The sequence below is a fragment of the Melozone crissalis genome, unplaced genomic scaffold (assembly GCF_028551555.1).
Source record: "Melozone crissalis strain CALT ecotype California unplaced genomic scaffold, PUWL_Pcris_2 ptg000023l_1, whole genome shotgun sequence".
NCBI classification, from domain to species: domain Eukaryota; kingdom Metazoa; phylum Chordata; class Aves; order Passeriformes; family Passerellidae; genus Melozone; species Melozone crissalis.
This window is the reverse complement of record NW_026535801.1, coordinates 41,391,534-41,418,442: the sequence shown is the minus strand read 5'-3', so window position 1 is coordinate 41,418,442 and position 26,909 is coordinate 41,391,534. Positions and strand designations below refer to the sequence as shown.

Sequence of the window (26,909 nt, the reverse complement as noted above, 5' to 3'; positions counted from 1 at the left end):
TCAAACTCAAGCATAGGAACCTCTTGCAGTGGCTGTAGAGTTACCATTGGGTAGCTAGCAGTTCCTCTGTTTAATAGATGTTCTCATGGGGAACAGCTTCAGATGTGGTTTTGTGGCGGAGGCCTCGGAGTATTGCAAGACTCAGATTGCAGAGGTGACTGAAAGCTGTTGTGTTACTTTGTAGTTCCAATGTAGGAAGAGTGCTGAGATAATAATAAATGTTAAAGGCGAATACTGATTCAGTTCACAAGACTAGCAGTTTCACTTTGGGGTGATCAGTGTCATATAGCTTTCTATTAAGTATTAATTTTCAGAATGCATTTAAATAAAACTGCATTGCAATCTTTATCAGCATGGCTTTAATGACTTAAGACCGGAGTTGCTTCAAGAAATGTTTGTCATTGAGAAGTTCCTTAATGTTTTGTTTTTACTTCTAGATTGAGTAAATCTGCTCTGAATTAGGCACAGCAATATGGTTACTGAAATACTTAAATACAGCATTAGAACAACTGAAGTTTGTTTTTATTTCCTTTGTGGTTCAGAATGGTGGCGAACAGCAGACACACACTCTCGTCCTGGGGCAGCTTTTTTCCCACCGCTCTTGGGAATTCCCACATTGTTTGCTCCTCCTGCACAGAATCATGATTCTCCTTCATTCCACTCAAGAGCTACAGGAAAAAGTAGTCGGAGTAATATTGACAAAGGTAATGGCTGGAAGTAATCGTATTGAACTTCTGCACATGCAGGAAAATGTGGAATTTGACCTTTACTTTCCTTATTTTTCCCATTCCTAAACAGTTCAATAAAAATTGGTTCTGTTAGGTAAGGATGATACGTACCAAGTATGTGTTTGGCCTTTAAATCATGGATGCTCTGTATGATTAAACTAAAATAACTCCAAATCAGAGTGACACTTAGATGACAAATTTTAATATATGTGGCAAGTAGCTTGTAAGTATCTAGGATCTTGTTACATGTCTATGGAAGGTTAAGTGACTGGAGCATTTCAAAGAAGTTACCTGTTACTTCAGATTTATTTTAAATGTCACTTTGTAAATCTGTCATCTTTAGGTATGAATGGATCACTGAATGGCAACAGTACCAGTGCGGTCTCAGCTCTGAGCACATCCGTGCTCTCCACTAGCATTGCAACATCGGCAGGACCAGTGAAAAATTTTACCTCAGGAGCTGGGGGACGCAAATACAACCAGGAGCAAAACAAAGTTCAGCTTTTGGACACCAGGGCTGACAAAATCAAAGACAAGGTAGATGCACTGAAAGAAACTGAAGAGTCAGACAAAAAAATTGATATGCTAAGTGTTCTGCACACAGGAGCATTTTTAAGCATTCTTTCTCAGTACAGAATGTTTTAGGTTCTTCTGATCTATTAGAGCAAGATCTGTCTCCCTGTCTCTGTAGGGATGTTTTGCGTGTATTGGTGTTTGAAATTTTTTAAAATTGTTTGGGGTTTTTTTTGACATACTTATGAACAAAAAGGTTACTATTAGTGCTAATTTCACAAGTTAATAAGTTAATAGCGGCGTCCAACACCTTGTTTCATTTAATTTATCTAATTTTTAAAAATTGTATTTTTAACACCAGTATTTGATATTATTTATTACAGTATATATACACATATTATTTATTACAGTATATATACACATATATATTGGTATTACGATTACAATATTATCAATTACTTCTATGGATTTAATTAGGTTTTCATGTATCGTATAAAACCAGAAAATTTTTAGATGTTTAAAGTGCTTTTCTGTAAGCCATTTTCTATTTATCAGAAGAAAGAACTATTATTCACTGCTATGTTTCAGCAATAATCTTAGCCATCTGATATGAAAGACATGAGTAGTCTCAGTGAGTTAGTAAACCTTATATACTGACCTAAGCTCTCTAAGAACTTTGCTGCTCTTGGAATCAAAACTATTAAAGCAAAACACAGAAAATGGTGTACTGGGAAGGTGATTACTGTCAGAATAAAAGCTAAGGGAGTAATTCTCTACCGATAGCCATCTAGGCCAAAATCTTTTTCTTTCTTTATATCTGTTTATCTATTTATTTTTGTTTTGTGAGTGAATTGGCTTTCTTGCTTTTTTTCTGTTACTGAACTACATTCAGTTACCAAGTCCAAATGTTTGAAGGTGAGAGGTTGGCATTTTCAAAGGACAGCTGGTGTTTGATGTATCTTCGTAAAAATAGGGGTTAGCACTGAAATGGCTACTTATGATTGTGTAGTGATATACAATGTTTAGTATATGGACAATAGGAAAATTATTAAGAATATTTTCTCTCAAAACACTCTTCATGTTCAACAGTTGACACCTTTTGAAAGTATTAAGCTAGTTAAAAGTATTTGGGAAATCATTGACTTTTTTCAGGCTTAAATGTTAAAAATTACTCTTTCTAAAATTCTGCTTTTATCCTGGGTGTCTACATGCAAAATTTATCTTTCTTTCTGTGGTGCAGAGGTAAAGCTTTTTCAGATAGTGTTTCTGTATTTCTGACTATTACTATTACTACAGTTGGGCAGGATACCCATTACATTTCTGTTTTACTACTCTAAACACCTTCCCAAAAGGTACTTTTTGAATCTTTGCTTTATTCAGAAAATTTTACTTATTTTTGGCCATTGTTTGTTTGTTTGTGTTTTTGGTTGGTTGGTTGGTTTGTTGTTTTGGTTCCTTCCCCCCTTTTTCTGTCAGGATGTCTGTCAGCATTGTTGTCTTCTCCTTTGTGTTACCTTTCATCTTTAAGTATAAATTTGATGCTGTTGATAGATTTCTTGATGCAAGCACTGATTTCAAACTCCAGTTTTATTGACTAAATACTGAGGTGCTATAAAAGGATGGATTTGATGTGCAACTACCTTTCTTAAGAATGTTGTGTTCCATATCTTGACTTTTAAGTCCTTTGTCTCATGCTGATAAATGTCAGGTTGTTTTTTTTTTAAGTTCCTGTAGTAAATTTTGAAATACTGAAATGGAGCTTTTGTTCCTAATCTTACTTGATATGCCGATGTTCATAGCTTCTTTTCTTCTGAAAATTTTTATGAGGTAAATGGCATTTGTCAGTGTGATGATTTGAGCAACCTTTTGTATCAAAACACAGAAATTACTCCAAATGAGAACTCTAATATGATGATGATTATGGTTATTAAAGCTGAGGTTTGTACAAGTGATGTTGTGCTTTTAAATTTCTAAGTGTAAAACTTGTCTTTTCTTAAAAGCATGTCTTATTTTAAAACCTTTTAATATCCTTTTCTAAAAGTTCTTTTATTTAGGGTTTTAGTTTTTTAGTATTAATCTTCTGATTTCATCAGTCATCTCCTTAGTTGTAATTTCTTTTTAGGGATGGTTGCTAAAAAAACCTGATAAAATATTTATTTAGTTTTAGGAAAAAAAGAAGAAGGCAAAGCTGATACCAAGGTGTTTTTACAGTTGATGAAAATCTAGGGTTACTTTTGAAATAATGTATTTGTCAGAGTATTTCAGCAGATTCTGGTCCATTTTTCAGAAGCAAGTCCCAGAAGCAATTTCGTGAACATACTCTTTTCAGTCCTCAAGACTCTACATTGCTGTACAGCCCATACTGTGAAAGTAGCTAAATGAATGCATCACTGAAACTTTCGATAAACCTAATGTTTGTTGTTCTTTCTGTGCTAACCTGTACCACAAGTTTTGGGCATGAATTTTTTTGGAATTGGAACATTCTGTGGAGGTTTACTAGACCCAAATTCTAGGTCAATGTTCTAGGCCTAAATTTGGCATTTTATGCCAAATAATATAAATTTGATGTAGTGATGTCAGCAGTGGTCAGAAAAAGACTTCAGTGGAACTTTGTGGCTAATTCTAAATTTTCATCACCTTGTGAAGCACTTTTTCTTTAAGCATTGCAGATCACTTTTCTCCAAAGTCTCACTCGTCTTTGTTTCAAAGATTATGTGTCATAATAAGATTACATAACAGATTAAAATGGAAGCATTAACAGCGAATTCATCTTCCCGGTAGAAGCCCAGAAAAAAAGCAGTGGAAAGCTCGAGTAACAGCGACAGTGATTCGGGCTCCTCTTCAGACACCTCAAGTGAAGGTGTAAGTAGTAGTGACTCTGAGGACCTAGAGGAGGATGAGGAGGAGGAGGAGGAGGAGGACCAGAGTGCTGAAGAGAGTGAAGATGATGAATCTGATTCTGAAAATGAAGCACATCACAAAAGCAAGAACAAGGTATAGCACCTCACTGTCCTGTCCACAGTCTTGTTGCTAGAAGCCATTTGTGACAAGTTGACCTACTCATGTCTGTGAGCAAATAGTCAACAATTATTTAACTGCACATTAATAAATGCTAAGAATATCATTTTAGGTTTGCTTCAGCATTTTCTGTTTGTGGATTTTTTTGGTTCTTTTGTGTGCTTGCATGTCTTTGTATTGCTGTTCTTTACAGGGATTTTACCGTTGGTAGACTTATTTTTGTTATGAAGTAGGCAATACAAAGAAATTAAGTACTGTGTGGAGGTAGTAAATTGAAAATATATCATTGTGGATATTGCTTTGGCAGTTACTTTTTTCCTAGTAGAATGCCTGCCTTTCCCTAGTAGTAGAACAGCAAGATTGGAATCTTTGGTATTCTATTAGGTTTACAAACACATTTAAGAACAACCATGGTTTAATACTTGTTCTCTAGTAAACATTGTTGTAACATGATGAAAGTATCTGGGTGAAAAAACTGAAAATGAACAGTAAATATATTACTGATTTAAAAGTTACTCTTCATCCTCTGCCAAGACTAGTGTAATTGTTTCAGGGAGACTGATCATATGTTTAGCCTTTTTAAAAGGATCTTATGTAATGAACACTCGAAAATAAATATTTTGCAGGTGCTAATGCATAGTGGTGTAACAGATGTGAAAACCGATGGACAGAAGTCACAGGACAAGTCTCAAGAAAAAAGAACACACCAGCAGATACCTCTTGTGTCTGATTCCCAGACTCACTCATCATTCCAGTCCCAGCAGAAGCAGCCTCAGGTTTTGTCACAGCAGCTTCCGTTTATTTTTCAAAGCTCTCAGGCAAAGGAGGAATCTGTGAACAAACACACAAGTGTAATACAGTCTACGGGATTGGTTCCTAATGTGAAACCTTTGTCTTTGGTACATGAAGCCAAAAAGGAGACCTATTTAAAACTCATAGTTCCTTCCCCTGATCTACTCAAAGCAGGGAATAAAAATACCTCTGAAGAATCTATCACTTTGACCAGCGATGTTAGATCTAAACGGGTGAGTGAAGTTTTTGATTATTTGCAACCTGTGTCATCTGCTTAAAAAGGCATAACATTGTGCCATCAAACTCTTTTAAATATAGTGTATTAAAATTATAAGTATATATATTTTCATAATCATGGGAGTTTGTGTTTTTAGAGTTGATCTGGATTTCTGAATGGTGTAAATGAACTAGATTGTGTGGGTCATGCGTCTCTTAAGAACAATGTGCACCTGAAATCAGTATCAAAATAAGAAAACTGTAAATATCAAAATAAGTAAATTGTGTGGCCTGGATATTTTTCCTATGCTTCTAGGTTCAGTGAAAATACTTATTTAATACTTCACCTATCTAGTATGTAAGCATGACTTCACTTTTATTCAAGTTCGATAGTTTCAAGTCAAAGCAATTGAAATCACCTATTTTAACCATGATTTTAAACAAAGAAGCTGAAACCCATCAAAAAAAACCAAACATGCTCATTGTAATGTTGAGTTTTGTTTGCTCTTTAAAGACATGTGTTTATGCACTGATAGCTGTAGAAACTCAGTATGGCCATTTCAATAGTTCTTTTAGAATCCAAGAGTGGCCTGGATTGGAAGAAACCTTAAAGCTGTACCCTCTCCCACCCCTGCCATGGCAGGGACCCCTCCCACTGTCCCCAGGTGCTCCCAGCCCTGTCCAGCCTGGCCTTGGGCCCTGCCAGGGATGCAGGGGCAGCCACAGCTGCTCTGGGCACCTGTGCCAGGGCCTGCCCACCCTCCCTTCAGTTTATCTTCCTTTTACTGGTCAGGACTGTACAATAAGTTTATATGTCTGTCTTAACAGTTTTGTGGCTTCTAGAATTTTTAGATTCTCAGTTTATTTATTTTTTAATAGTAATTAAGGTGACTGCTGATGAATTTTCTGTTTAGTGAGATTTTAATGGGGATTTGAAGAGAATAAAAATCTGTCGTTTTACAAACATCAAGGCTCAGGATACATGCAAAAATAAATATATTAAAAATACATTTACAGAGGCAACTCTCATTATTATTACTATTATTATTTTATTTTATTTTATTTTATTTTCAAATTTTGTTTTAAACTAGTAGTACTCAGGAGTAGTAAACTCAATTCTGATGCACAGCTAACCCACAGACCCTCAGTGGGAACTGAAACATCCTTAATTTTTATTGCTAGACTAGAAGAGAAAAACTGTTTTTCCTTTCCAATTTCTTGTTACTACATAAAATTCAAGTAAGCTTGTCACTTACCAGGAGTAGCTAAATAAATTATAATTATGATAACATACATCTTTGCTATTGAAAGAGGCTTCTGCTTTCACATTTGAGTCTTTAGCTGGTGATAGATCACACATTTAGTAGTTTGATTTCTCTAAAACTTTTACTGGAGGTATACACTCTGTGAATATTTATTTTAGAGATCTTCATAATTTCTTATTCAGTTTTAAATGTTAGTAACTTGTATGGTCTTTGACTTAATTTTTAAAAATTGTTTTTAAACTGTACCATCTTTATTCCTTTTAATTGTATTTTCTTTTGAAGATGATGTGAGGGTTTTTTTTCTTTAGAAGAGTCTTTAGACTAAAGACACTGTAAGCTTTACATGCATTTCTGAGCTATTACTAAGTTTTACATGAATAATTTCAAGTGCTACTCTTTCAGGTAAACAGTTAACATATCACAGCATTTCTGAGTAGTACCTTTTCCCTCATTCTTTTACAGAAATTTTTTCTATACCAAGAGTTCTCTGTTGGTTTTCTAGTATTGTGGCCATTAGTGTGTTTTATTTACCTAGTGCTTTAAAGTGAACAAATTGTTAAAGATAGCTGTGTGTTCACTAATGGGATTTTTATACACTGAATTAAGTTATAAGAAGAGGTTTTCCTGTGTTGATACACAAGAGTAGTAAGTATCTTTCTAAAAATGACCTTTTTCAGAATGTTTAATACCTTTATGAAAGTCTCTGTCTAGAGCATTGTAGCAGGTGAGAAAACTTCCCTCAATAATTTGAATCAACTTCATCTTGAGTTCATCTTTCTCTAGTTGATTTACAGTGAAAAAATCATGCAAGACTTGTGTAACCAGTAGTTAACTCATCTCTTCTGATGTACCTAGTATCTGCATTTGGCTTTCTGAAAATGGCTTAGCAGATGTGTAAAATTTCCTGGAACTTACCTGTCAGAATACCAAAGAAAGCCGAACAAACACTTCCACATTTTATTCCTCTATCTTCTTATTTCTTTAGGAACAATACAAGCAGACATTCCCAGCACAGCTAAAGAAACAGGAATCGTCGAAGAGCCTGAAGAAGGTTATCGCAGCTTTGTCAAGCCCCAAACCAACATCTAGTTCACCAGCTCATCAAAAACTCACATCCTTGGAAAACAACCATTCTAACCCATTCCTGACAAATGCACTTTTAGGTAATCACCAACCCAATGGAGTTATTCAGAGCGTCATCCAGGAGGCTCCTCTTGCACTCACTACGAAACCGAAACCCCAGACCAAGATCAGTGAAAGTGTAGCCCTTTCTAGTAGTGCCCCCTTTTCTTTGCCAATAAACTTGAGTGCATGTGGGAAAAAGCCAACTGGTAACCGTACAGCTGTTATGCCCTCTACCTCTCCTGTGTTACCTGGTTCAGGAAAGGATAAAGCAGTCAGCAATAATGCAGTAAATGCAGTAAAACCACAACACCGCCTTCATTCTGCAAAGCTGGTGGTGGAGCAGTTCAGAGGGGTAGACTCAGATGCCCCCAGCAGTAAAGACTCTGACGACTCAAATGATGATGACGACGATGATGAAGATGAAGATGAGGACGATGAAGAAGATGATTCTGATGATAGCCAATCAGGTGGTTTAACCTTTTTAATAGGAAAAGCAGAAACTTAATTTTTTTGCATTTTGAAAACATGCATTTCCCACCATATTTTAAAATAGGGGCCGGAAATACTGGGCCTGCACGGCCCCCACAGTGCCCTACGCATATTGTTGAAATTAGCACATGTCCCCATTCTCCATTGTGTCATGTCCAAAAATCATGTTTGAGGTGTTCGGATACTTGGTCAGGTGTCCTGGGGAGGTGGCTCCTTAGCCTTTTGGAAAGGCTGTCAGAGGCATGCCTTCCACATTAGTCACCCAGCCTGCAGCTTGATGTGACAAAGTGCTCAGGAAGGGATTGACATTAAGGCTGATTGATGGTTGATGATCCTGGCAGACAGAGACCAGCTGCAAAACAGGTTTCCTAGCCAGAGAGGGACTAAACAAGGGCCTTTGTCAAGAGTGGCAAGAAAAGCATGTTTCTATGCCTCATTCAGGACCACAGTAGTCCTTGAGCAAGTAATTGGACAGTTTTAAGGGGTGCAGACCAGGCTATGCAATTTGGACTGACAAGGCCTGTTTTAAAGAGTTGACTGTATTTACAGTCACTGCTTTGTCTTTTGTGCTGATATCCCTTGTGTCCAGCCTCCACCTTCATCATTCTCTTCCCCCTCTCATCCACACACCCTCTACTAATCTTTTTATCTCAGGATTGTATCTCACCTTTAGTTCCTTACCCTGGCTGTCCTCAGTTCTTACTCTTCCTTTGCCCAGATTGCCATACTTTTGATTCTGACACCTTTCAGCCCGTATCCAGTTCTGTTGTTTTCTTCCTCTTCATGATGGATTTAATGCCTGTGAAATGCCCTTCCTGGGGTAATGTCCAGCTGCTGCCAGTCTAACAGAAGGATTTTCTGTAGCTCATTCTGGGGCAAACAGTCTTGAGATACTGCAGCTTCTGTCACTCATCTGTTTCCATTCAAAAGAACAATGTATTATTGTGCAGAATTATTTAGTACTGTCATATTTGTAGTAACTTTAAAGCTTAGGTAGTTAATTAGAAGCTCATATTTTTACTCAAGGGATGTTATTAAAAAAGCATGCATAATAAGAGAAAAGACTACACAAGTGTTAGGACTTTAACGTACTTGCTAATAGCTTCCAAGTCATAATGTGCCTTTTGCCACACTTTCTTTAAACAGAGTCTGACAGTAATTCTGAGTCAGATACAGAAGGGTCTGAGGAAGAAGATGATGAGGATGACAAAGACCAAGATGAATCGGATACTGACACTGAGGGAGAAAAGGCCCCGCTGAAACTGAATAAAACTGCATCCTCTGTGAAGAGCTCTTCCATCGGTCTTACAGCTCATTCTGCCCCACTTAATCTCCAAGTAGCCAAGACATCGAGCTCGGCACCAGCTGCCTTGTGTCCTGAGTCCCAGCCTGCAGTGTTCCTCGGGACAGGGGCCTCCACCCTCACGCCAAGTACACACTGTGGTATCTCACTGTCTTCTCTTATCCTACTACCGTGCGATAGCTAAGGTCCATGTATTGTGAAAGTAGTTGCAAACATAGTCCAGGTGCTGGTTTTTACCCTCAGAACAGCGATTCCCTGAACTCTAGGGAAGTGGCAGAGTCACCCTCACTTGAGGTTTTCAGATGCTGGTTGGTCAGGGTGCAAGTTAATCTTGGCAAAGCTTCCTTTCCCAAGGAAGGCTGGAGCAGGTGTCTTTTGATGTCCCTTCTAACTTTGGCTGTTGGGTGACTCTGTGATCTTTTCATGGCTGTTTGCAGCAGTCATTAAGATCTGTCAGCCAAATTGCAAGTTCTCCAGACTAGAACATTACACGTAGATGAGGACATTTTAACTTGTGTAGTTATTTAGAGAAGATAGAATTAAATGTCCAGATTTGGTGTTTATTACATTAAAACTCTTAAGTCTTTGGAATTCTCCATTTTATTTTAAACTAGTTATTCTTCTGATTTCTGAACGTCCTGGTTTATGTTCTGAATCTTCAGTTTTGGTCCCTCAACGAAATTTGTAACCATATTTTGTTAGAGCATAATTTTCTAATAAGTCTTCCAAAATTCTCATTAGAATTTATGGATTATGCACAAGGATTTTTTTTTTAGAAGTTCATGGGAAGTACATTTAGCATTTGCCTGATATTATATAGTTCTTACAATCCATCATTTGGTGACAATTTGTAAGATTTACAAATTACTATGGCTAGAGTAAAGAATGCATTTTTGAAAGTCACATTTCTTATTTGTGTGGTAACAATGAAATTAAGTCCCATATTTTCTACTTTGAATTAGAGACTTGCTGTTTATTAACATGGGTGTACGCAAATTTTTTTAAATGGGGACATCTGTTTATGAATAGATTTTTATATTTGGATTCAGTGGAATAGGAGCTTCATTCCATGTCGTATACAAGGGCATTAGCTTTGAAGAAGTATAATGTAATCTACCTAATATTTATCCCAGAAGCAGGCTTGTTTACTGTACAGTTTATAAAAGATTTCATATGGATTAGGAGTAATCCAGATGGGTAAGTTAAAAAGATGATGTTTTTCTCAAGAATCTGTGTTGATTTGGGATGTTTTGAAAAATCTGATAGCAGATTTTACTATTTACAGGAGTAGGAGGTAGAATAAATTTTATGTCCTTCCTTTATGTATAATAATACTATTACACCTAAGAATCACCTAATAAGAATCAACACAATACCACAAAAATATTTTTGTGAAACTTTTGCCTAGAGGTGGTCAGTCTCTGAAGGAGTCTTGTGGTCCTCTTCTGTGTATCTGTTTTGAACTGGACTTTGTACTTCACTTATATTTGGAAAAGCAGCCTCCTTCCCCGCACTGTGACCATTCAAAACAATGCAGTAGTCATTCACGTTAGGCTAAGAGGGCAGACCTGTGCCTGAATTGTGGGACCTGAGCGCAGATGTTTCCTTGGTGGTTGTTCCAGGGCTCTCTCGCTCGGCACGCTGAGGAGGAGCTGCTGCTGCTCCCGGGGCAGCCGTGCTGCTCCGCTCCTGGCCGGGAGAGGCTGAGCAGGGCCGGCTCCGTCTGTGCCGGCCCCGTGCGCGCTCTGCCGCGAGGAGATGGGCACGTTCTTGGCAGAGGGTCCGCACTGCCTTCCTGAGAACTTGCTCTGTGTGCATGGTTCACGTCCTGTGGCTGGCTGAGAGCCTAAGGAAAGCCTTTCACACTGAAAACACCCACATTTGGCAGTTGTCTCTGGGATGCTATTGATTCAGTTGCTTGACAAGCACCAAACAAAACATCTCTTTGAACTGGGGAAAGCTGAAGTAGTTCTGAAAATTTTCTGCATTTGACATTTGACTGCAGTCTATAGGCAGTGCTCTAGGAAGACTAAACCTATTAGAATATGGATCTTTAAAGTAAAGTGTGTTTTTATTTGCATCTTCTTCACTGAAAAAAAAATTTATATTAACTTGTCTAGAAAAACAGGCATGCAAGGAATTAAACTAACAATATTTGAGAACACTAAACAGGACAAGCTGATAGGTATGGGATTGTTAAATTTTCTATTTACAATTTCAGAGGATGAGGTTACAGGAACTTAGAGGAAAATGTATTTCAGAAGAACACTTCCATTAGTTTTCTTGGTACTTGAGGTACATAATGGCAAGAATGGAAAAACAGTTCTCTTTTGTTTTTGGGGATAGAAACATAAAAAGTACATTTTCGGAACATGTTTTCTTTTGTAAGCTCTGTTAGGTATTAATCAATGATTCTGTTTTAGGTATTTCAAAAAGACGAAGAGTAGCAGATGAACGGGAGCTGCGTGTTCCTCTTGATTATGGGTATGTTATGTATGTACCTGACTTTCCTTAGAGGCACATAGTGCCTTCAAAAATCCATTGGTAAAGAGATGAGTTTAAAAAATTTTGAGGCTGAATACTAAGGAAAGGGCTTCAACAATTTAGATTTGTGACTCCCAGCGACTGTGAATCTCTTTAAAAAGTGTCAGCGTACTTCATATGTTAATTTTTGTGCATTAAATTTACTCTTTTGCAAATGACCCGTGTCTTAGCTGTTTTGCTTTGGAAATTAATCCTAATGATCTGAGCCGACATAGACTCCAAATAAATCCCTAAAGTATAGTTCTAAGCTGTTTAAAATCTGGTAATATGTAAGTCACTTGATATAAATAAATTCATATATTTAGTTAGTTTGGACAATCTACATCATAAAATTTTCTGGTTTGGTGTGTTTGATTTATGATACTCTAGTCACATTTTCCTCTTCCTTTTTTTGTAGAATTCTTGAATTGACACAAATTACTTGTTTTTTAAAAAGTGTATTGTTGTATGCAACTATTTCATATTACTCTAGCTGGCAAAGAGAAACCCGAATAAGAAACTTTGGTGGTCGTCTTCAAGGAGAAGTAGCATATTTTGCACCTTGTGGAAAGAAGCTGAGACAGTATCCTGAAGTAGTAAAGGTACATTAATTTTTTAACTTCTGTGTTCTAATGTTAGTAAACATGCTTGCAGTTAAAATATTTCTCTCCAATAGAGGTAATTATTTTCTGTGATGTGAGGTGTAATGTAACTCAGTCTGTTACTGATTTGATGTCTTATAAATGCGTATCCCTTTGAGAGAATATGCAAAACATTACAGTCACAAAGTTAGCTGTGCATCAAAGCTGGGTTGTAATTATTTACAAGCTGAAGTGGAAAAATATGTGATTTTTTCAGTATCTCAGCAGAAATGGAATAATGGATATCTCAAGGGACAATTTCAGCTTCAGTGCAAAAATAGGAGTGGGTGACTTCTATGAAGCCAGAGATGGACCGCAGGTATCCACTTTTTAAAAAGTAAAGTTTTTGATCCAAGGAGCATTAACTTAAGTTTAGGTAAAGTAATTTTTGCTACGATCTGAAGCATTACCTGTTTTTAGCTAAATATTTCTAAAAGCTGCACATATTCTTAACAGCAGTTAGATTGAGACATGGAAAGCTTGATCCTGGGCTGTGTTGAGAACCACATTCAGTGGCTTTGCCCAGAGGGTGCTTTAATGATCAGCTCTGAGCCTGGCTTGGTCTAGTTTGAAAACTCAGAGCTGCGTATTTTATCTTAGCATTCAGGTATTTCTGAATTAAGACTTTGTTTCTTCTTTTATTGTATACAGCCTTGTATCAATAGTAATTTATGTGTAGATGTTAAATCCCACTCTGTCAGTGTGTTCATAATATATGTATGTTTGTATGTGTGTGTTTATATATATGTGTAAATTACATATTTATATACAAGTGTATCCTGTATCAAGAATACTCTGTGCATCCTAAAGCATGACACTTTTACGGAGGGGGATGCAAAACTGTACCAGTTATGCCGTGCAGTGGTATAACTGTTGAACGGTGTGTAGATAAACCATACCAGGATAAGTAAAACTAAAATTTTAAGGAAATTGTTACTGTGTTTGTGCCTGCTGTGTTACTGTATTCTGGCCGTGTTGCCATTTCTTCAGGATGTGCATGAAATTTTTTTTATTTTTCTCAGTGAAGGTGTTTGCTTCTTTAAGGTATAAGTGTTCTGAACATGTTACTAGCTCTCAACAGTCTTGAGTTCCGGTTTGAGTTAAGCCTGATGTTCTTGTAATACCTTGTAGAAGTATGTAATGTTAGTGTGAAATGAAATTGAATGTCTTTAATGAAAGCTTTAAAGACTGAATTAATGGTAAGGAGCTACTTCTAGGTGGGCTTCCCGGTTTACAGGCTAAAACATTCCTAAACTTGCTTCATGTTTGGTCTTCAACAGTTACAAGTTCCCGTAGTTTTGAACTTTATTATGTACCTGCACGTCTTGACTGAAATAATTCATTTTACTGTGATGTACTGTAATGGCAGGGTATCTGCTCTCTTTTTGCCCTGTTCTATTTTCTTTGTCTGTTACCTGTATAACTTCATTAGTCTTGTCCCCTTCTTTAGTTATATCTGTCTTCTCCCTTTAATTGATTTGCAGTGTGCCCTGTGATTTATAAAACTTGAGAATGAAGGCAGTGTGAGGGGAAGATTTCTACAGGCAAGACTGGCAATGTGAACATTAGTTTGCTTACATATCATCATGAGCTTTGTACTGATGTGGTTTTTGATAGGTTCCATTGAGACTTGGGTAGACAAAGGAGAAGTTTTCTTATTAGAAAAAGAGACTCTGGGCAGCTTTGCCAAATGTGCTAAGATGTGTTTACATTTTATGTGTGAATGAGGAGTTACAAAACAATGGAGCTACACTCAGGCTGATAATATTGCTTTGTGAAACAGTATGTGGCACTGATACTTTTATAAAAAGAGCTTGCACCCTCTTTACCAAAGTTTTTTGAATCATCCAGATTCAAAATAATATATGATAATCATATCCTCATGGATGTCTGGAGGTAATTGGAGAAGTTTTTATTTCTGCTTTTGTGGTAAATTTCAATTATTCTGTATAGCCTTTAGTGATTATTCTTCCCTTCCTTTGTTATACATTTCTGTCCTCTTTTGGGACATGCAACATGTGCTGGGCTAATTTTCACACAGCTCTAAGATGAAACAAGATGTGAAAAAATTACCTTAAGGCTAAATCAGTATTATTAAAGATTTACCTATAGCAAGGCAAAAGTACGAGGATTTCATTCTTCTGTTAGTGCCTGTGTTTCTTTCTTGTGTTATGCAAACCACCAAATATTATGGGTTATTCAAAGCAGTGTTTGAATACTGTAACAGAAGCATATGTGGCAGAAGTGGGCCACAAAGGAGTAGGATTAGAAGAATTATTGAAGTTTGGCAAATGTGAAAATTCAGTGACTGGACTTGGAAGCTTTAAACTGCTGTAATTTAGAAAGCTTGCTATGAATTTGATTTGGGCTGATGGAATAAACATGGGTCCTCATGAATGTAAGTAATACGTATAGGATGTTTGTCCTATTCTGAGTTCTGCAATTCAGTTTGGAAAGCAATGTTGTTAACTTTTCCCCACAAATCTAATCTGAAATTTAAGTGGGTTTTTGCTTCTTGCAAAGTGCCTGTGTTTTTGGTCATTGGCTTGATTAACAGGATTTGAACTTGATTCTGCTTTCATGCATAGTTGTCTGGTGTCTTTTTGGCAAATGTCCTGATGGCAGCACAGTTTTGTGGTACATGGGTAGATGCTTGAAGGTGAGAAATTGAATAAAGTTATTATTTTTATTAGTTTGAACAATACACCACAACATTTCACAGTGTTATTCCCCTTTTTTCTCTAATATTTGAGTAGCAAAGCTTCAATTTTATGGAAGCCTGTGATTCTCCTATGTTAGGGCACAACCCCTGTATTTCATCTTTGAAATGTCAAAACCCCAGAGTTTTTGTACGTTTTTTAAATAGAACATTCTGACTGTACATTCTTTTAATAGAAATGTATTCTGGGTTAGATTTTAAAAATTGTTTGAGCACAAAATATAGATGGTCAATCAATTCTTGCTTAACCCTTTAGGGCTTTGTTCTGGACTATTTTTGTCTTGTCCTCTCTTAAACTTGTGAAAACTTGTGCATCCGCAGTGGCCTTTGACAGGGCAATAAACTGTCTTCTCCCGTCCCTTGAAGCACCTGCTCCTTTTGCTTACTGAGCCATTGCTCACTTCATTTGATGGCCTCTAGTTTCTCTTTCAGGTGGCATTAGGAAAATGTAATAACCAACATGGTCTCTGGTACTAATGATCTGGTACACCTCTTACTTATTTTGTGATACATAGTAATTATTGTTAGTATCATTAACTGCAGAAAATACAAATACAGGGCAAAAGCAATCTCCATTGCCATTCTAAGGTGCTTTTTGAACTATGGCTGCTTCTCCTGCTCTTCTTTGATTTCTGTTTTGCCTCCCTTGGCATGTACATTTTATGAGATTAGGTTTTTTAGGTTGGAAGTTGGTGTAGCTCGTAAGTACAAGTATAAAATCTACCTCAATAAACTGAACCCGTGAGAAACTGCAATTCAAGTACTAGGCAGAGAAATAAAAGTTACACTTAAGTAGTACTCTTCAAGATAGTAAGAGAATTAACTTCCAGTCAAGTGGTAGGATGTGGTACACATTAATGATGTGGTCTTGGTTCTGAACAGTGCATTTTCAGAACATAATTAATAACAAAGCCCTTTGGAATGTGTGCAAACCAAATGTGACTTGTACTTTGGGGATGATCTTAACTGGGAATGATTCAGACTTTAGATAAGTATCTTTGCAGATACTGATAACTCCTTTGAAATCTGCATGTCTCATTAACAAACTGCCATTTCTTTTGTTGAAGTTATGCAAAACCTTTGTAATTGTAAAAAATGAGCAGAAATAATTAAAAGACAAATTAAAAGAAAAAGCAGAAATAATTTATGTTATGGTACAGTAAATTGGATTTTAGGGTTTATGTACATATAAGTGTGAAAACTAAAGCACTCTGAATATATTTCTTCTGAACTGGTAACTTTAAAAACTCATTAAATACCAACTTTTCTTCTTGCTCTGAGCAGACATTTTCAAAATTTTTTACAAACCTTGCCTTTTTAAGGCAAGTTATAAAGAAGTCCTAAAGGATGCTTAGCTTGCAGATTTTCACCGCATTTGTCAGAAGCTTGGGGAAATGGTAAAAGAGGTTAAAATTTTGAAATACTGTTGTTCAATTAAACAGGCTTTCCTAGACGGTACATATTTTCTGCTCAGTATACACAATAAACTCTAGTTTTAGTGGCCAGTTAAATAAAGCTATTCCTTTGTGAGAATTAACTTGGATATTTTTATCAAGAAAGTATTTTAGAATCTGCTTTTGTGATGCCTCAAAATACGGCAGCGCATGGTTTGGTTAGAGAATATAGTTCACGTAGCTTTAGATATGTGGATGCTTAGAAGTTACTTTTCATTGATTCAAGCTGGTGCAGAAACTGTTTTGCAGCGAATGAGGGGAGAACGCAGTTGTACTAACTAAAACTGGATGATTAAATGCATCTGTGTTTTCTCAGCTCAGTTGCTGAGCTCTACAACACTCAAAAGCAATATTTGAAAATACATTACTGCCTTTGCTTGTTATGTATGCCAGAATTTCTGTAAACACGCTCTGTTGGAAAACAGTACCTCATAGCTTGACACATTTTTTCATTCATGTTGAACAGTGGATTATATGAAAGCAGAATATTATTCATAATATTAAATGAAAGCAGAAGTTGTTAAGTTTACATAATTAGGAAAAATCTGTTTTGCCCTTTAGAAAGGGTTGAACAATTTGATTTAATGAGAAATAATTAAAAATAACACAGTAATGGCATATCTACTAGGTAAAAACTTTGCATATGCTTGAATAGTCTTCAAAATCTTTCTTAGTGGTGGAATTTACAGAAGTTCTTAGTCATAGTCTCTCAATAGATAGCTTCTGTGCGTCATCAAGAATTTGTCCTGCCCAAATAATACATCACAGCACTTGCATATTTAATATCTACAGCTCACCTTGGATTTCGGGTTGTTTTAACCTGTGTTTGTAATGCCTGGTTGTGGAATGTGTCCATTGAAAGGGTGTGCAGTGGTGTCTCCTGAAGGAAGAGGAGGTCGTTCCCCGCATCCGGGCCATGGAGGGGCGCCGGGGGCGGCCCCCCAGCGCGGACCGGCCGCACGCCCGCGAGGAGCCGCGCTCCCGGCGCCGCAAGGGCCGCCCGCCCAACGTCGGCAGCGGCGAGTTCCTGGACAGCGCTGACACCAAGCTGCTGAGGAAGCTCCAAGCTCAAGGTAACAACTGTGGTAATGTTTTCACAAAGAGAGGGTGTCAGTATATAAAGAGTTAATATTTTTCCTATAGGAGAGTGATTTGTCTCACTAGGATATTAGTATACAGCATTTTATTTTAGGTATTTGTTACGTGCTGTTATTGAAGACTTTTTGATAAACCAGTAAATGGTTTATCAGTATAGGTTTTCAAGAAGGAAGTGCATACGTAAAGACGTGTCTAAAAGCTTACTCTGTAGTTACTGCTCGGGAAGCTGACAGTGTTCTGGGGACTTCAAGCGTGCAGGTCCTGGACCTCAATCCTTTGAAAAGGAAGCTAAATTCATCCTCCAAAACATCCGTCCTACAGTTGTCTTCTATGAGTGTGTCCATAAACAGTTAATTCAAATTTCAGAAATGCTATCACAGGGTCGTAGAATGCTTCAGGAGGTTGCTTATTAGCATAAGAATGGCTGACTTTAGGTAGACACAGGAAAGAGGCATGTGGCCCAGGTGACTGTGTTCTTGCTTCATTAAGAAATTATTACATAATTACATGAGGTGACTTGTAAGGAAAACTAATTCAATGCTTTCTGAATAAAATGCTTTAGTAGTTTGATTTAGTAGTTTTGAAAAAACTGTTTTCTGCTTTAGAAGAAAGAGGAAAATGTTTTTAAAATAAACCAGCATAATTGGTATGATTCTGTCACTTAAATAATTTTTTCCTCTGAAACCAGTATTTGTTTTATATAGAAAGTATCCATGATCATTTGCACTGTTCACATGGTTACTGATACATGATGTGCCATTAATGGTAGTTCATAGAAAAATTTTGTAGACGCCAGTGTGTGCGAAACAAATCCTCTGTTTGCGCTGTCTTTACAGCATACAAATGTCTGGAACATGAACTGTATCTTTATTGTTGGACAGCACTGTTTTTATGAACTTAATATTTTCTTTTTCTAACAGAAATAGCTAGGCAAGCAGCACAAATAAAGCTACTGAGAAAGCTTCAGAAGCAGGAACAAGCACGAGCTGCCAAAGAAGCAAAAAAACAGCAAGGTAAGTACTACTTGTGCAAGGTTGTGCATGCTAGGGGATTATTTTGAAAAGTGTTTATAAAAAATTACCTGTCTCTTGCTGTGTTCTGCTGATATTATTTCCTTTTGTTTGTTAGCTATTATGGCAGCTGAAGAAAAGCGAAAGCAAAAGGAGCAGATAAAGATAATGAAGCAACAGGTAAATTATGCAATTGCTAAATAAGTTCTTTGAATGATATTTTCATTATCGCTCAATAAGGTGTATTTCAGATATTTAGTAAATTACTAAGAACACTGATTACAAAGTGTATGTTTTAAATCTAGTTTTAAAGCACACACAGTGTATTAAAATTACTGTATTAAAATTGTAAATATATTAAAATTCTGATCTTCATTAAATCCACCATTAACCCATGTTCCCAGGTGTCACATCAACACATCTTTCAAATTCCTCTAGGGGCAGTGACTCCACCGCTGCCCTGGGCAGCCTGTGGCCGAGCTAGACAACCCTTTCCATGAAGAAATGTTACCTAATATCCAAGTTAAACCTGCCTTTATGTGAGGCCATTTCCTCTTGTCCTGTCCCTTGTTCCAGGGAGCAGAGCCTGACCCTCACTTGGCTGCACACACCTCTCAGGGAGTTTGAGAAAGCAAGAAGGTCCCCCTGAGCCTCCTTTTTTCCAAGCTGAGCCCCTTCCCCAGCTCCCTCTGCTGTTCTTGGTGCTCCAGCCCCTTCCACAGCTCTCTTGCCCTTCTGCTCTGGACATGCTACATCCCCTCCACATCTGTATATGATCTCAGCATCCCAACACTTGGAAAAAGTACTAGTATTGGTTTTCCTGTAAGTGACATGGGAAGAGGACAGAGATGCTGCTTGCCAGTGTAGAGAGAAAATTTATGTGGTCAAAGCTCAGTTGAAGTTGAAGCTGCCGGAATTGTGGGGGACAACAGAAATAAGTTTTTTCAAATACATTAATGACAATCCTCGTTGTGTTTATAAATTGGGAAATGAGGGGCTGAAGAGCAGCTGCAGGAAGGGATCTGGGAGCCCTGGTTGATGGCAAGTGTGGGGTCAGTCAGCAGTGCCCTGGCACCCAGGAGGGACATCTTTGCCCTGGAGGGCATCAGGCCCAACTTTGCTGGCCAGAAAGGAAGGGCTGTGTCCCACTCTGCTCTGCACTGGGGTGGCCTCACCTTGAGTCCTGGGGAGAGCTTTGGGCACCCCAATATAAAAAGGAGAGTAAACCATTAGAGGCTATCCAAAAAAGGCTGTGAGGATTGGGGATGGGACTGGAAGGGAAGCCTTAAGAGAAGCGACTGAGGGAGTTGGTTTGTTCAGCCTGGAAGAGACTGAAGGGAAACTCAGTTGTGGTGGTCAGCATACTCTGGAAGGGCAGCTCTGATCTCTGCTCTCTGTGACCAGTGACAGGACTTGAGGGAACTACTGGAGCCGAGTCAGGAGGTTTAGGCTAGGTGTCCGAATAAAGGCTGACCAACCCAGAGGGTGGTCAGGCGCTGGGCAGGCTCCCCAGAGCAGTGGCCACAGCTCCAAGGCTGCCTGAGCTCCAGGAGCACTTGGACCATGCTCCCAGGCAGAGGGTGGGATTGCAGGGGTGTCTGGGCAGGGCCAGGATTGGATCGATGATCATGATGGGTCCCTCCCAGCTCAGCATGGTCTATGATTTTATGACATCTTGAAGTGTTAAAAAAAATGAAAATATTAAACCCTTTCATATTTTTGAAATCCAGGTATTAAATCCTGACATTCTTCTTTTTTTTTTTGAGTAGTAAACCCGAACTGGTGTTACTTCAGGCTACCTTAAATATTCCCTTAATAGATAATAATTAATTCTTGTTGGTAACTGTTCAAATATTTCGCTTTTTTCTTTTTTTTAAGATAGTGCTCATTGTAGTAGATATAGAGCTAGAAGCTGTCACTCTACCATGTATGAGTTATATTAGAAAAGGCTGAGAGCTGGGACTGTTCAGCCTGGAGAAGAGGAGGCCCAGGAGCATCTTGCTAATATTGCTAAGTACCTGAGGGGAGATTGCAAAGAGGTGACTTATATCAGAAGTACCCAGTGACAGGAGGTTCCTTCTGAACATTGGGAAACAGTTTGTCACCAAAGATGGCAACTGAGAACTGGTGCAGGTGGCCCAGAGAGGCTGTGGAGCCTCCCACGTGGATTTTCAAGAGCAGCCTGGATGTGGTCTGGGTAACTGGTTCTAGGTGACCCTTCTGGGGCAGGGGGATGTGGACAAGGTGACTTCAGATGTCCCTCCCAGCCTCAGCCAGTCTGCTCTTTTGTAGATCGTGACAGTTTCAACCTGTCCATTTCTCAAGGCAACCCATACTTGTTAAAGAAAAGTAGCACACTATGATTTTCAAGTGGTCCTTACATTCCGAGGGGTCCAGGGAGCAAAAATTTTTAAATTGTCAAATGTATCAAATCCAGACCTTGTTTGTCATCATCATATTCCTTCTTGATGTGTAACCTGATAAAATTCATTATTTCAATGAATGAATTGAGTACTTTCTTCTCTGATACAACTCTGTATTCTGATCTCTGCTGAAAAGTTTGTTTTGTTTTAACTCTAACCTTAATGGAGTTGAGAGTCCTGCATTTTGTCCACAATAGCGCCCTGCAGCATTATAGTCTGGGGACGGTGAGGCTGGACAGTGGCCAGGCAGGAGGGGACCTGGGGAAACTGGCTGAGAGCCTGCTGAACATGGGCCAGCAGAGTGCCCTGGTGGCCAAGAAGGGAATCAGAAATGGTGTGGCCAGCAGGAGCAGGGAGGGCATTCTGCCCCTGGGCTCGGCACTGGTGAGGCCAAACCTCGAGTGCTGTGTCCAGGTCTGGCCCCTCAGTTGGGGAAGGACGTTGGGATGCTTGAGCGTGTCCAAAGGAGAGCAACGATGCTGGAGAGGGGCTGGGAACACAAACCCTATGAGGAAACCCTGAGGGAGCTGGGGGTGCTCAGCCTGGAGAAAAGGAGACTCAGGGCAGCCCCCATCACTCTGCACAGCTCCTGGAAGGTGCCTGTGCTCGGCTGGGGCTGGGCTCTTTCTCCAGGCCCGACAAGAGGTCACAGTCTCAAGCTGCACCAAGGGAAATATAGGTTGGATATTAGGAAAGAGTTTTTTACAGAAAGGGTGATCAGGTTCTGGAATGGTCTGCCTGGGGAGGGGTGCAGCCACCATCCCTGGGTGTGTTTAACAAAGCCTGGATGTGGCACTCAGTGCCAGGGTTTGCTTGAGGTGCTGGGGCTGGGTTGGACTCGATGGTATTGAAGGTCTCTTCCAACCTGGTCATCCTGTGAGAGGGTGTAGCACATGCTTTCAACTTTTGCACTGTTTTGATTTAAAGTATAATGGGGGATAATAGAGATTTAAGGACCATGCTGTGAGCTTCACATGGAAGCTTCATGTGGAAAAAGTTCAGCATGGTCTGCGCAAGGCCTCTTGAGTTAATTTTATTGATAAGATTGTACGGTGTTGGACTTCTCAACAGTTTACAGAGCTCATAAACTGGAGTTTAGACTTCATGTAGCAGCTCTATTTGTCGGAAAACTTAGTACATCTTTCTCATCTATCATTGCTCTTTTACTGTTAAATATTATAGACTGTCTTTTCTTAGGAGCTTGGTTTTGGTTACTTTTCAATAAAGTATATACATCACTATGTATATACTTTATTGTATGTATCACTATGTGTCACTGTGTTCTGCAGAGAGTAAAATTTTAGAGTGATCCCTGTTCTCAGATTCTAAGGCCAGCTCACAAGAAAACAATGTATTCTGTACAGATGGGCTTTACTCATGCTGTTGGGAAAGCGTCTGCTGTTCCAGAGAAGCTCCTTGAGCTTCTTTTCAAGCTTCTGGTCCAGGCTTCCCCCAGCTTGCAGGGCTATTCCATGATCTGGGTTTTGCTATTAAAACTTTACAGAAAGTCCAGCTGGATGGATGCACTTTTCTTCAAAATGGTCCTTCCTAGTCACTGTGGCTCAGTCAGCTCTTTTGAGATAATCGCAAATAATGTGCTAATGAATTTTTAATAGCTAATTTAATAGACAAACCTATGCAACACAGGTAGTGTGAAATGATTCCAGTGTTTGCAATGATTGCATTTTTCAATCAATGTAATAAGACTTGGTTCAGATTTTAGGAATTAATTTATGAAGAAAGATATATTTGAATATGGTTGCCCAGCATCCATCTGTGGAGTGCATAACTGGATAGTTTTTTTTCACCATGATGAAACATGCTTAAATATGTTGTAGTACCCATGGTTCCTGTTCCAGTTACTTCTTTTGTTACAGCATGTATACAGGTCCATCACTAAACTGCAATACTAAAGCTTCCAAAATTAGCATTAGTTACCTGAGTGCTTTAAATATATGGAGCAACTGAAGTGTACTTAGCTGAGCATGTTACCCAGGTTGCATGTGGGTGAGTGTTCCTGGCTGACAGAGCATGGGCTTTGGGTTTTTCTGAGCTCAGCTCACTGTGCTGCCTGTGGGACCATTATGGCCTGAAAGAGGCTGTAAGAACTGAGGCACAAACAGCTCAGTGCTTGGACAGACCTTGCTATTTCTTGGTCAAAGAGATCACTTCAAAACATCATGTATTTCATGACATAGCTCACCCTTTTGTTCATTCTTAAGTAGCTTCACCATTGTCAGCTGGAATTGGAATACTCTAGTTTCCTTACTTGGTCATTAATCTGGTCCTCTTGAAGGTGTTAAAAAAATAATAAAAACTTTGACAATTTAAACATGAGCACCCATGCATTACTAGATGTAGTTTCCTTCAGGGTTATACCAGACATCTAATACTAGTAAAATTTCTGAACATATGGGCACATGACTAAGAGGGTGAAAGTCAATAACAAAAAAGTATGTATAAACTTTGTCATTTTTAAAATGTTAAAGTAAATGTATAAAAAAGTATACTACGTAAAACTATATGTATTTTTTTAAAAAGTATCGTTTCCTTTATATATATTTTTTAAAGAAGTAACTTTCTTACCCTTGTAGGAAAAAATTAAGAGAATTCAGCAAATTAGGATGGAGAAAGAACTTCGAGCTCAGCAAATTTTGGAGGTACAAATAATGGCTCAAATGTTATTTTTCCATTGCCATTCTAAAATGTATTTTAGTAGTCACACATGTAGTTAGAAGCGCAACTAAATATAGCAGCTCTAATGACCTTATTTCTGAAGGCCAGTTCAAAGATGTGTCTTAAATTATTTTTCTTAAAAGGTCAACATAAACTGTGATCCATAATCTTACAAATATTTACACTAGTGCTCACGGTTTTCTGTCAGAATAGTCTTGTGTGTACATAAGTTAACAGCAGAACAATTCCTTAGTAAGAGAAAAAGTTTGCAGTAGTAGGATGTACAATACAATGCTGTGGGTGTGCTCTGTATGAAATGCAGTGGGTTTAAAAATACTATGGCTGTATTAGAGTATACTCTACAGGTTTGCTAGTGTAGTAGCAAAGATAGATTGCTAATTTTCAAGTCTCCATTGACATAAAAATTAATAGTAATCTCTTTGCCGTTTCTGTGTTTACCTGCCTTCTTAAGATAGCCAGTTTTGAGTGAATCACTTTTGAGTGGGAAATTTTGGTTGAAATTTTTTGTTTGAAATTTTGGTTGAATTTTTTTAAAAGTAACTGAAATGTGAATTGATTGATCGTGAAAGCTGCATCACAGATTTCTTGCAATGTACACAATAAGTGATTATGTTCTTAACTTCTAAAGATACATAACTTTGCTTCTAGTCAGATTATTTTCAAGTTGTGATTGTGCTGTTGTGTGACCTGTTTTGCATGCACAGGCAAAAAAGAAAAAGAAGGAAGAAGCAGCAAATGCCAAATTATTGGAAGCGGAAAAACGAATAAAGGTTAGTTTAGAGGAGCTCCAAAAACAAGAACTGTGTTATTATATGTTGCAGTGTGATGTAACATAACTCAAATAATTATACATAATGTATGTAGATTTGGGAGGCTGTTCATTGATAATGAAGCTGTACATAGAGACAGCAAATAATGACATGTATATATCGTTATAAAAAGCCATGAAGCATATGCAGAGGAGTTTGCGGCATACACACACAGATATACAGAGACAGTACTTTATATGTACCGTATACCATGGTTGGCATAACAAAATGTTCTGCAGTAACATTATTCACAATATTCTTTTAAGCACACTGTATCAAAAAATGATGTTTCTTGGCGAGCATAGTATTTTCTAGGCTGTAATGCATGCAAAACTACAGAACTCTTTTACAAATACTGGAAAATACAGTGTCTGTGTGTGTGTATATAAGTACTATTGCTGCTTCGGCATTCTAGGTGTGTTCTAACATGGAACTCCCAGCTCACCAGACTTACTGTCATGTATGCTGTGTATACTTCTCTGTAAGTTAGAGTTTAAGTCAGATGTGCTGTTTTAGTGTGGTAGAACTGTGCAATTTGGTAAGTAAATTTTTATTGATGTTTTACAAAAATACACTTCTGTTCTTCTGTTGAAGGAGAAAGAGATGAGAAGGCAGCAGGCCGTTCTTCTGAAGCACCAGGTTGGTATAAGTTTGGTTGACCAAACAGACAGAATGCCAATTGTCAGCTGCTACTTTCAGTTGGAAGGGGCGGGGGGGTAGAATCCTCAAAATATGCCCTTTTTAAACTTCTGGGTTTGATTCCTGCACAGATTTTCTTTTGCCTTATGATTTTTTGCTTTGCTTTGGTATTGGGGTCTTTTGGGGGATTATAAAGTGGTTTTATGACTTTGTGATTTCTGTTTCATAATGTTGTGCCAACTCTTTCTACCAGGAGTTGGAGAGGCATAGACTAGATATGGTATGGGTATGTTTATTTTTGTACATCTAACACCGCATTGTGATTTGGTTGTGATATGGTTGTCATAGCAATGCATAAAATGTAGCACTGGCTGCTGTCATATTACATACTGCTGCATGGCTTTACAGCACAGTGCATTGCATACATCTGCTTGTCTTGTCTGTTAAGGAAAAAAAAACATGTCTTGAACATGTGTATAAATTGAATGTGGCAATAACTAAATGTGGTTTTTAACCAGGGATCTATGTTACTGATGTCCCAGTAAAAATTTGACTAGTATATAAAATTAGGGATTGATGCAAAATCACTAGGATGGTCACTTGGATGATTTTTGCAAGCCTTGTCCCATTCACTGGGAATGAGTCCAGACATTTTAAATACCATTTGAATTAACCTGTTTTAGAAATCAGGGTGATGTCTTCCCCTTGTAAGATACTGAGGAAATAGCTTTCAGTTGGTTGTAAATACATAATGTTATAAATATACAATGAAATATTAGAATGTAATCCTAGCCTCACTAAATTAGATGATAAAATTCCTATAGCCTTTACTGGGGCCAGGATTTGCTCTTCAGCTGTTAAGCTGAAGGAAAATCCCCTGTACTTAGTGCCTTAGAATACTGCTCCTTAATGTATTTGAAGCTACTGACATAATTTACTGAGGGACAGGCATCAGTAAATGCAAGTGTTGTTGCATATGTATATGCACCACTACTGGCTTGATTAAAACTGATCTAGAGCTGATAAAAGTAATCATGTTAATTTGTTGCTTGGTTAGAAAAATGTTAATACTTGCAATGTTTGAAAAAGACCAGTTTAAAATTTCTGCTGAATTGGCTATTGAAGAAGCAAATTGCAAGTTCCATCATAGCAGATGTAAGGTAACTGACCTGTTCCAGCCAACCATTATGCTTTTTGTTCTGCCAGCTTATGAAGGAGCATCACAACTGACCATAAGTAAATCTGTATGCTTCTTATTTACACTGTCTCCATGTTCATTGCTTTACCTTTTTGCTTTTGATTGTTCTTGTATTTGCTTTCTAAACCTGAACTAAAACATGCACAGACTTGGCCATTCTTGTCCTATATTTAGTATTTACTGTGACTTGTCTATTAATGCTAAATTTGTTACTCTGCTTTTTTACTGATTTGAAAATGTGGTTTAGTT

The 26,909-nt window shown here is 38.0% G+C and overlaps 1 protein-coding gene across 1 annotated transcript in view; it reads left to right on the top strand.

The window, feature by feature from the left end:
* The window catches only part of BAZ2B (bromodomain adjacent to zinc finger domain 2B), an 83,052-nt gene that overhangs the window by 28,545 nt on the left and 27,598 nt on the right, over positions 1-26,909 (top strand). Inside the window, exons 3-18 of the mRNA XM_054277670.1 lie at positions 543-704; positions 1,072-1,265; positions 4,023-4,235; positions 4,886-5,284; positions 7,518-8,124; positions 9,293-9,589; positions 11,873-11,933; positions 12,466-12,574; positions 12,831-12,932; positions 17,649-17,859; positions 18,805-18,897; positions 19,013-19,074; positions 23,912-23,977; positions 24,719-24,784; positions 25,418-25,462; positions 25,716-25,748. Coding sequence (XP_054133645.1) covers positions 543-704; positions 1,072-1,265; positions 4,023-4,235; positions 4,886-5,284; positions 7,518-8,124; positions 9,293-9,589; positions 11,873-11,933; positions 12,466-12,574; positions 12,831-12,932; positions 17,649-17,859; positions 18,805-18,897; positions 19,013-19,074; positions 23,912-23,977; positions 24,719-24,784; positions 25,418-25,462; positions 25,716-25,748 — 2,720 coding nt within the window. The remainder of the gene's footprint in view (positions 1-542; positions 705-1,071; positions 1,266-4,022; positions 4,236-4,885; positions 5,285-7,517; positions 8,125-9,292; positions 9,590-11,872; positions 11,934-12,465; positions 12,575-12,830; positions 12,933-17,648; positions 17,860-18,804; positions 18,898-19,012; positions 19,075-23,911; positions 23,978-24,718; positions 24,785-25,417; positions 25,463-25,715; positions 25,749-26,909) is intronic.